General features: G+C 35.2%; 1 protein-coding gene across 1 annotated transcript in view; it reads left to right on the forward strand.

The window, feature by feature from the left end:
• RSBN1L (round spermatid basic protein 1 like) overlaps positions 1–5,936 on the forward strand; it is an 81,963-nt gene extending 76,027 nt beyond the window's left edge. Inside the window, exons 7-8 of the mRNA XM_004390063.3 lie at positions 2,601–2,709; positions 2,796–5,936. Coding sequence (XP_004390120.1) covers positions 2,601–2,709; positions 2,796–3,434 — 748 coding nt within the window. The 3' untranslated portion in view covers positions 3,435–5,936. The remainder of the gene's footprint in view (positions 1–2,600; positions 2,710–2,795) is intronic.
• Positions 5,937–11,789: the final 5,853 nt, after the last annotated feature.

Below are 11,789 nucleotides of genomic sequence, written 5' to 3' on the forward strand. Positions count from 1 at the left end.
GGGTGAGACAGTATCTCGTTGTGGTTTTAATTTGCATTTCTCTAATGGCTAGTGATTGTGAGCATTTCCTCATGTGTCGGTTGGCCGCTTGAATGTCTTCTTTGGTGAAGTGTCTGTTCATTTCCTTTGCCCATTTTTTAATAGGATTATTTGCATTTGTCTTGTAGAGGTGTTAGATGTTCAAGATCTTTTTTTTTAACTTAATTATCTTGTGGTTAGAGAATGTACTCGGTATGCTTTCAATCCTTCTTAATTTGCTTTACAGACTATCTTGATGAATGTTCTGTGTGCACTTAAAAGAATGTATATTCTCCTGTTGTTGAGTAGCTACTACTAGTTGCAATTGAGATGATTCTGAAGCATGGTGATCCCATGTATGGAACTGTGCCCAATCAGATTTTCAGTGGCTGAATATTTAGAAGTAGATTGCCAGGCCTTTTTTCCAAAGTACCTCTGGGTGGACTCAATCCTCCAAACTTTCAGTTAGCAGTTGAGCATGTTAATCATTTGTACCACCCAGGGATTGCATTGTTGGGTACAATCCATGCCATCAAGTTGATTCCAACTCATGGAGACCCCATGTGTGTCCGAGTAGAACTGCATTCCATAGGATTTTCAGTGGCTGTATTCTTATGGAAGTTGATTGCCAGGTCTGCCTTCTGCGGTGCCACTGGGCGGATTTGAATAGCCAACTTCTCGATTAGTGGTTAAGTGCAAATCATTTGCGCAACCCATAAATGCAAATTAGATAAATTTCACTGATAGTGTGGTTCACGTCTTCTGTACTCTCACTGATATATATATATGTCTACTTGTTCATCTCCAGATTTAATGCTGGGTTTGTCTCTCTTTTCAGTTTTGCTAGTTTTTGTTCCAGGTATTCTTTTTCTTTTGTAACAACTCTTTTGAGCTATAATTCACATACCATACAGTTCACCCATTTAAAGTGTACAATTCAATGAATCTACTTTTTGTCTCTCTATATAATTTGCCTATTTTGGACATTTGATATAAATGGAATTATATATGTGGTCTCTTGTGATTAGCTTTTTTCACTTTATTTTCAAGGTTGTTCCGTGCATTTTGAGGCTGTTAATATTGTGTGGTTGTTATATCTTTTCCCATTCTTTTTCTTTTAACCTATTTGTATATCTTTATTATTGTTTCATGTAGAAATCATGTAGTTTGGTCTTCCTTTTTCTATCTAGTGTGACAACTTTTTAAATTGTATTCAGACTATTTATAGTCAATGTAATTATGAGTAAGTTTGGACTAAAACTAACCATTTTGCTTTGCCCACTGGCCTCTTCTGGTCTCTGTTGCTTTTCCCTCTTATCTTTTTCAGCATTCCATTTTACCTTCACTATTTGCTTACTAGCTATACCTCTGTGTTTTATTTGTTTAGTTGGTTGCTCCAAACTTATCACAGTCTACCATCAAATAATAGTATATCTCTTCATGTAGCGTGTAAGAACCTTTCAACAATGTTCTTCCATTTAGTCCCCTCCCCCTTTCCGGCCTTTGTGCTAACTGTTGTCATACATATTACTTTATCTTTAAACCCTACAATTTGTTGGGGAAAGTTGCTTTAAACAATTATCTTTTAAAGAGATTAAAAAATGAGAATAAAATACTTTTCATATTTCATAGTAACTGTTATTAGTGCTCTACATTCCTTTGTGTAGTTCCGTAGACAATCTCTCAAGTTTTCTTTGTCTGAAAGTGTTATTTCACATTTTTGAAGGATATTTTTGGTGGATATAGGATTCTAGATTGATTTTTTTCATTCAATATTTTAAAAATATTCCATTCCCTTCTGGCTTGGATTGTTTCTGAGGAAAAGTCTGTAATAGTTCTTATCTGTCTTATCCTATATATGATGTAATGCATGATTTTTAGGTTATTTTCTTTTTCAATGGTTTTTAGAAATTTTGTTATTATTTGCCTTGGTGTGTTGTGCTCTTTGTGTTTATGTTGCTTGGGGTTTTATTCTGAAATCCATTTTTAAGCACATTCTGTTAAAATATATTTGTATACTCCTGATTAATTGAACAGTTTGGGAATTTTTTCAAATTGTATTTAAAAACACTGTTAATCCCAGCAAACGTCAGCAGTTTATTATGTTGGAACTTTGCTAATGAATGTTTTTTAATTTATTAAGAGTTATTTAGGGGTTTTATGTGTCAGTGCAGTTACATGTATCCTTTATTGAAGATACGTATCAATAAGAAAGTATTTTTTTCTCCATATTTACCTCTAATTTTTATGCAGTATTTTCAACTTTAGCACTTAATTTTTTGAAATTCTGACCTTAACTTTAAACCAAAACACTTAGCTTTCTTGATTTGCATAATTTACCAATTTAAATCACCTTGTTTTTCAAAATCTGATTATAAGTAGCTATAATAAAAGGTGAGTTGTTTCTGATCTTTGTTTATGGTATCATCGCTTCGTTTATGTAAAGTGGTCTTTTAATTATAATTTAACTTTATTTTTAAAACAGTACTTTGGTTTTGACTATAAACTATTTTTGCTTTTAATTTAATGTGGACTTAGAAACATTAATGGCAGGTTCTTCACTAGCTCATTTTCTTTTTTAGGCCTGATCAACCCCGAATAACCAAAGATGTAATTTGTTTTCATGCTGAAGATTTCTTAGAAGTAGTTCAACGAATGCAGTTAGATTTACATGAACCTCCACTGTCCCAGGTATATTTTAAATTCTTATGTTTTGTTGTTAGTTTTATTTTTATTGTGGAAAAGACTTATTTGTATTCCTTGTTTTCTTTTTTTAGTGTGTCCAATGGGTTGATGATGCAAAACTCAATCAATTGAGGAGGGAAGGCATCCGCTATGCCAGGATTCAGCTGTATGATAATGACATGTATTTTATTCCAAGGAATGTTGTACATCAGTTCAAGACAGTTTCAGCTGTATGCAGTTTAGCATGGCATGTTCGTCTTAAGTTATATCACTCAGAGGACGACTCTTCTCAGAATACAGCTATTCAAGAAACAAGCACATCATCAGATGCTACATCATCAGTTCTTGGAACTCACACTGACAATATGATTTGTGCTATGAGCAAAACCTCCTTGGATTCTTTTTCAGACAAACTTCATCCTAAATATGAATTACAGAGAATTAAACATGAACCTATTGCATCTGTAAGAATCAAGGAAGAACCAGTGAATGTTAATATTTCTGAAAAGACTAGAGCATCTAATAATACAGATAGCAAGAATGTTAAAGCAAAATTTGATCATGTTCATTTTACACAATTTAAGACTGACGTGGACTCTAAATTTGAAAATAGCAACAAAGATTTAAAGGAAGAATTGTGCGCTGGAAGTCTTATAAGTCTAGTTGATACACGGCAACATAGTTCAACACATTCAAATCAAGATAGAAAAGATGATGACATTTTGTGCTAAATTTGTACATACCACTTAAGTTTTTTTTTTTTAAATTTAATAATGTAATAAAGATTCATGAATTCTGAAAGCAAGCCAAGGACTTGCTCCCAAGTCTGTTAAAAAAAATTAGTTTGTGTAGCTTTGTAACATTCCTCAGTGCCTGTCCATAACTGTGAAGTATCAAAGCACTTAGGGCTAGATGCACTGTAAACATTGCAGGTTTAAACATAAATAGTCTTTAGGTCATTTGAGTTGTAGGTTTTAGAATAGAGCTGACAGTAACATATATATATATACACACACACACACACATATATATTTTGTAATATGAGCCAGAATTCTTTGACAATTTAAGGCTTTTCCATAGAACTTATTTATACCAATTTTTTTTTTTTTTTTTAATTTTAAATGTGTCAGCACTGTAGTGTAAATAGCTTTTTAAAAAAATTTTTTAGTGTGATTTATACTGAAATGTGAGCCACTTAATAAAGGTTCGTAACAAATATGTTTTCTGTTGGGTCTGCAAAAAGACAAACTGACAATTCAGTTAAATCATTTATTTGATATATTTTGTTTATCTCTGCTGGTGTATCCATTTAGAATGGTAATGAAGTGCAAATGTAAGTATTCAAATCTAGTGAATATTTAAATTTCCCACACTGTGCAAGTGTTTTTAAAAACCAAGATTCAGTTATGAAAGCATATATATGTGTGCGTGTGTATGTATGGGAATGTATATATCATATTTTGCCTAATTTCTTAAGTTACTGAATAAGATGAATATGTGAAACTTCTTAGCCCTATTCCCTGGAATACATTTTAAAATATTTATGTTCAACATCAAGAAAGCAGTTTAGGTAATAGAAACAATTTAGAAGGGAGAAACAAGGTCTGTTACTGATATCTAACCCTTCTAACTAATGAAGTTGTGTGGCCAGATTACATAGCCCTAAAATAATTTTTCTTTATAGTGAATAGAATGATAAAAACTAGAGAGATTTTCTTAACTGATGAGTACTTGTATTGCACTTAATTATAGCAGAGTAAAAGTCTTTAGTTACAGAAAGTTTAATTGGGAGTGATCAAGATCTTCTTTTACATTTTCATGCAAAATGGGAGGAAAATTTGGCAAATACAGAGTTGTAAAATAAGGCAATAACTCAACAGCCACATATAGAGATAAAAGTGACAAAATGAGATGTGGTACCTCATCTTTCTCAGGATATCCCCCCTCCCTGCCCCCCCAGGAAAGCAAACAGCTTGTAGTACTTCCTTTTCAAAAGAAGCTCTAGAATATAAAATTGAGGCAGGAAATGGGATTGCTAGTGCCTAGCTAAAGATAATGAGTGAAACAAATCTCCATAATGATGAACTTTATCATTAATTTAGACTTCTTCCACTACTGTAATTAAAAGGCAAACAAATGTCTTTGATGTATGCTTTAATGCAAGGAGCTCCACACATTGCAAATCTATTTTGTCTGTCTTTGGTGTTATTCTGGGTTCATACTTTGGTTGATCACTTTCATCTGGGGTTCTTTGTGCTGCCTTTTGGGCTATTGTTGCTATTCCCATTTCAGTGGTCTCTGCTCTAGCCTCATTTGTAGTACCCATCAAAATTACTTGTTTCTGGTTAGGGAGAAAGTCACTTAGAGAAAGGTTTTTCACCAGAACAAAAAAATGAACTGTAGCAATGATGACAGTTCTGAGCCCCCAGATTAATAAAAGGGTAGGCAAATATTGTAGGAAATCTGGATGCTTTGTAGGAAATCAATGTAATTTCAACATAGGAAGTTTCATGGGATAGGAAAGGGATAAATCATGATAATGTAAATAGGGGTTTATTTTCTTTCATATGTCACTGTCTTATCCTCCCCACCTCTTTAATCTTCTATTTGTTAGCTAAATTTATAGATATGTACCTACCTTTTTGGGAGACAAAAGTTTATAACAAATCAGTATTGGGAAGTAGGAGAGAATGTGGTTAAAATGTTTTTCTGTTTTTGTTTTGTTTTTTTTAATTGAAGGGTGACATATTTAGGTTTGTTTTTATTTTTAATTTTCCAGTAGCATATACACAGATGCATGAGATCATACTATAATGTCTTAAGGTACCCCTCCAAAATATGTGAGCCTTAAACTTAAAGGAAAGCGTATCTAAAACAATCAGAGTGGTTGCTTTTAGGTATAGCTTCGTATATAATCTGTAGTTAAACTTCTCCACAGTTTGAAATTTTTTTTTGTAAAAGGCATGCATCTCTGTGGAGGTGAACTATGAAATCGTGGGCTCAGATTTTGAGATACAGCCTGGTTATCACCTTGAATGCTTATTTTCCTTGTTTTACGGGTTACAATTTTAAAATCCTCATCTGTGTAATCTGAGAACTTGTTGACTACCTTTGTTACATACAAATAATTTCTATTTTAATATTGCGTTATATTAATGGTTTCCTAGTTAGTACATTCCAGTTCTTTATCTGAACACAGCAGATTTTTTGCTTTTGTTTTCAATTTCTTGGACCAGAACAGTGAAGCACTTAAGATACAATTTCTGACATGGTCATATACTATATAGAATAATCATTTGTGATGTAAATTATTAAATTCATATATAGACCTTTGGAAGAAAACTAAGGTACCTTAGTGGTGTCTGCTACAGTACTTTTTTTAAAAACTGCTTTTGTTCATACCCTTCTAGCTATCTAAGTAATATATATTCCATACTCAGGTTAGCTGGTTAGCTAGCAAATGAATTAAGCATTTGTGATATTTAGTTGAAAACTCTACTAAAGCCATATTCATTATCTTCCTTGTCACTAAGGCTGTTGGCCTTAAATAAAGATTAGGTTGATCTAGCACAACACTGTATGTGTGTGGGTGTGTGTGCACGTGTGCGTGCATGTGTGTTTCTGTATGTAAGTTTGTTGGAAATATTATGTTTTGTTTCCATATACATTCATTTTTAATCCACTCTATAAAACTTTTGGGAGGATTGTGGAGGGTTGGAAAGATTTTATTTCTTGGATTACGTCTTTAAGGTGTTTTATTAGTTTTCCTGAGTGTAAAACAGTTTTTTTCCCAATAGTTAGGAAAGGTAAGATCATTTTTGTAAATAATAAATTAGCACTGTTTTTGGTAAATCTGCATTCATTTATTTTTGGGACAAGTTCATTTTCATGTAAAGCAAATATCTCAAAATTCATTTCACGTTTAACAAAGGTGCAAGAGTTGTTTTTGAGAGGAATTTTCCTTGTCTTCCACCTTTCAATAAATACTAAAATTGACAACCATAATCTCTTTAGCTTTGTTTTGTAATTATTTCCTTACATTTAACATTTTGTTTTAATCTTGTCATCTTTAAAGTAACTTGTTTTTCTGTCTTCAACAGAAACCGTAAGATCTTGAAAATGATTCCAATCTGAAGACCTTTGTTTTTTTTTCTTCTTAAAAACTAATTATCAAAAATTTACTTACACCAACAGAGGAAAAGAATATTGAGGATTACCGTAAACAGGGTTAAACTAGTTAGGGATGAGTGCTGCGATGGCATGGTGAAAGTCATGCCCCCTGTTTCCGCTAGACGTAATTATTTCTTTCCCAAGCAGGGAAGACAAAAAGTACCATTCTTTTAAAAATACTTTCAGGCTGTTAAAAAGTGACATAATGAGTTTTAGATCTTCAGAGTGGTAGAACAGCTCTTACTTAATCTTTCCCCCACTTGATGGAGTTAATTTGATGTTTAAACAAAATTTTCTGGTCTTAGAATGCATTGTCTATTTTAAGAGTTATATTTGATATGGTTGGCCTTGACAGTATACTTCAGATAAGATAATTAAGAGGACAACTTGGGGGAGCTATAAATCCCTTTAGTTTCTCTGTCCTGGCTTTTCTGAAACCCACTGCCTATTGCAGATGGTAATGATCACTTTTTAGAATGCCAAACACAACGAAGCTAAATGCAGATGTCTTTGTTTTATGAGCTTATAGTCATCGTATGACACATCTTTACTGGGAGAAGCAGGGAAAGGAGAAAACACTGCACATGATTGAGGTTATCTTCTCTTCAGCTATCCCTGGACTTTATACCCAATCATGAAATGTAAATGATCTGAGAATAAAGTATGGGCAAGTAGAATTTATGTCAACTAGAAATTAAAAGTAAAATTTACTAGTTGTATGTTTCATTACTATAATCTGCCCACCAAGAACTGTACTGTTAAAATATGAGAATTCTGAATCCTTGTACTCATTTTGAAATTTAGAATTTATCTGTTTTAAAAACGTTAAATCTTTATGCTTTCCTATAAAGTTCACGGCTATTGTATAAATGAAAATTATGAAGTGTGCAGACTCAGAGGCAAGTCAATATAGTAGCAGATACTTTGCTTAATACGATGTTAAAACATTTGGATGGATAGTTTGAACCACCCTCCCCCACGTTGCTTCTTTTCTTGAAATTTGTTTTTGTTTTTTACTGAGTCAGATTTTGTATAAAAAATCTCAAGCCTTCTTTAAACTGTTTTCTTGAGTCTGATTTTTGCTCAGGCTCTTTTTCCATCTCTGTTCTTTAATGACAAAGTTGTTGGAAAATTTCTGTCTGGCTTCACTTCTTCATCTTCCATTCTTTCCTTTTCTCGCTACAATTTCCTTCTGAGTTGTCCATTTCTGAAATTTTGTTGTTTATCTTTTGGATTTCTGGTAGCAGTTTTCATATGATTTCTAATTATTCATTTTGATGTTTTGTTCTGTATTGTTTTTCTGAATTCATCTATTGTTTTGGCTGTTTTCCTTGATTTTGGCTGTGTGTTCCATGATTTTGTCTGTGTTTTCTTTGATTTCTTTCTTAATCTCTTGGAGAGCCCTAAATACTAATCTTTTGAATGCCGTATCAAGTAGTTCCACTGCTTTTTCTTCTATTGGAAGGTCATCTGATTCTTTATTTTGGTCGCTTGCTAGGGCCATCTTGTCCTTTTTTATATGTTTTGATATTGTCTGCTGTCTTTGAGACTTTAAGGTTTTATTTATTGATTATATGTTTGTTTTGTCTTGCTTCGTTGTTTTGTTTTTATATGTCTGGACAGATGGGTGGGTGGGCCAGGCATGCTTTGCTGCTTGCTCGTCTGTGGGCACGATAGCTCTCACCACGTTGTCCAGGTAGGCAGGGCAGCAGCAGGCAGGGCGAGCACTGTCAGCCTCCTGATGTTGTTCCAGCAAAGTGGGAGTGTTCACAGCTCCTTGCCACTTAGGCAGGGGTGTCGGATGGGACAGGGAGTGGTACAGGCTCGCTTCCCTCCATTCAGCAGCTGGTCAGGTGGTGGGAGGAGAGGGTCATTGTGGGCCCGGTGCAGCAGTGGGCCTGAGCTGGGGATGCTCTGGCCGCAGCGATATGGCAAGGGTCGCCGGGATAGCAGGCTGGCATATGGGGCAGGTGGGTGCTCTGTCTTGTTGGGAGCTCCACGACGTTGCCTTCCTGTACTCCCTGTCCGGAGCCGTTGCTGGCTGTGCTCCAAGATGGCAATGCTGTGCCTTGTTAATTGGCAGGGGACCTCCACTCCGTATCTCTCTTCATTCTCTGTTTTCCTTTAGTTTCTTTTTCCATTTGGTGTTCGATCTAGTTCTTTGTCCCTTCATTTGATGATTAGGGTTCCAGGATTGATCTGTGTATCTGTTTTTCTTAGAGGGTCTTTTCTGCAGAGGGATGGTATGATGCATGTGTCTAGGGTGCCATGTTGGCTCTGCCTCTATGATTTCATTTTAATCCTCAAATTTAATCACTCAACTGAAATGGTTTTCTCAAAGGTCACCTTCTGTCAGATCCAGTGACTGCACTTCTGAAAACTTTTTAACCTTTGCAGCACTATCATTTACTCCTTAAAACTCTTTATGACCTATCCTTATTTTTATGGTCTTTCAGTTTCTTCGGAAGCCTTTTTTGCCAACCCACAACTATTTAAAGTATTCCTCAGGGTTCTTTAGGCTCCTACACCCTGTCTTTGAGCTATCTTAATGACCCTGTGGCTTCAGTCAGTCTTGGTTTCTCACATACTTTCTTAATGGTCCATGTGGTCCAATCTCAATTCTCTCCTCCCTTCCCCTCAAGCATTAGCTGTTCCTTTCCCCCCTCATTTGTTACTGGCATCACCGTCTCTCTACACAGTCATCTCATAGTAATGGGATTTCTCTGTCTTTTCCTCTAACTTTGTCCAATTTTGTCATCCAGTTTTCTTGAACTGACCCTAGAAATGTATATAGTCAATCTACTCTTGTCATGTCATAGTTATAGTAGATGTTTATTTCACCTGGACTGTTAAAATACCCCAGAATATTCTAGGCTGCCTGCAGTCTTCTGCGCCTCCCACCATTGTTCCCATCCATTCTTTGTTATCACCAGTTTAGCCTTTCTAAGACAGATATGACTGTGACCCTTTTGCTGAGAAATGTTCCATGGCTTCTCCTTTTCCTAAAGAGTAAAGGCCAAATCCTTAGCATAGCACTAAAGAGCCTTCATAATATGGCTCTTCCTTTCCAGCATCATCTACCACAATCTCTTCCATTTGATGTAACCATTTTTCAGCTTTACCAGATGGCAGTACTTACATTTCCTCCATGTACTTTTAAACTTTTTTGCCTTTGCTGAGAACATCTCTGTCTGGAATATAGCATAGTGAAATCGTACATCTCTTCAAAACTCCTGTTAAACATCATCTCCTCTGTATAGCCTTTACTAATCTCATCTGTTCTAATTATCCTTCACTGCAGCAGAATCAGTTCTTCTTCTGCTACCTGTGCCCATTTGTTCATACCATTTAACATACATATTAGTGAAATACATGTTGGATTCCTCTAGCTCAACCATTAAGTCAGAAATTTTCTTTGTTACTTTTGTATCCCCCACCACCTAGTATATAGTATATTTGGTGTTCAATAAATATTTGAAAGAAAGAAATTGTATCTTAACTTTGTTGGGGGTGAGGAAAACAAATTATGTAGGTTTCTATAACTTAAGTTCTTGATTTTAATTCATAATGTGATTCTGGAATTCCAACAGAAAAAAAATGGAGAAAATTAGATCAGCAGGCACTATAAAGAGACCCAAGTTTTTATTTTGTACTGTGGCCTTACGGATAAACTATAAGAAGTTATCTGTTAAGGTATGCAGGCCCGTTGAGCAATTTAGAAAGAATAAAACAATTAAACCTATAAAACTTAACCAATTTTTTCCTTCACCTAGTTTTTCTAGAGATACACTGAAAATTATTACAAATTAAAGATAAAATTTAAATATGCCTAAAGTGATTTAAATGGCAAAAAATCACATAAGCCGCACCTTGACTTAATGACTCATAGCCTGAGACAGAATTTAACTATTCCTAAGTCTTATTTGAGTCCTGGTGGTATAGTGGTTAAAGTTGTTGGCTGCTAACTGAAAGGTCCATGGTTCAAACCCACCAACCGCTCTGAGGGAGAAAGATGTGACAGTCTGCTTCCATAAAGATTTACAGCCTTGGAAACCCTATGGGGCAGTTCGACTTTGTCCTGTAGGGTCGCTATGAGTTGGAGCCAACTCGATGGCAATAGGTTTTAAGTCTTACTTGGTAAGATAAAATCTGGTTACATTTAAAGAGTCATTCTGATTAAGCTTATGTGATTATCTCTACTGATATTGCAAACGAACATCCCCAAATTGAAAAATACTGAAACAAGGTTACAACGTATACTAGATGTTTAGTCTATATTCATTCTGTTGGCAGTTGTAGGACAAAGACATAAAAAAAAAAACGTGTTGCCATTGAGTCAATTCCGACTCATAGCAACGCTGTCGGACAGAGTAGAACTGCCCCACAGGGTTTCCAAGGAGCAGAGGTGGATTCGAATGGCTGACCTTTTGTTTAGCAGCTGAGCTTGTAGAGCTGTGGGTAAATAAAAGGGAACAATACACTTGTATGACCTTGAGGAAATGACTTCACTTAGTCTATTTCTCATCTTTACAATGGGGATAATACCTATTCTGTTAAGTGGTGGTGAAAATTAAATGACTGATTATGCCAAATGCCTACTTAGCATGTTCCTTGGCATATTATAGACACTGCAAATGTTAACATCTGCTCCTGGAATTAACATAGTAAAAGAATAGAAGAGCTGTGTGCTGGTTGGTCACCACTATCCTCTCACACCTTCCTCACTAATTTTCTTAACTATGTATTCCTCCCTAATTTTGTGCAGAGGCTAGGCATCTGGGAAGAGGAAAGTTTCATGAGGGGAGTCTAAGCAAGGTATGGTAGAGGTAGGTGGACATCACAAACAAGCGTCTTCCTAGTTCACTCTATCCACAGCTGGCAATTCAAAATCATGTCTCAGACTGCTTATTGCTGAT

The sequence above is a fragment of the Trichechus manatus genome, unplaced genomic scaffold (genome assembly GCF_000243295.1).
Source record: "Trichechus manatus latirostris isolate Lorelei unplaced genomic scaffold, TriManLat1.0 scaffold00280, whole genome shotgun sequence".
Lineage (NCBI taxonomy): Eukaryota > Metazoa > Chordata > Mammalia > Sirenia > Trichechidae > Trichechus > Trichechus manatus.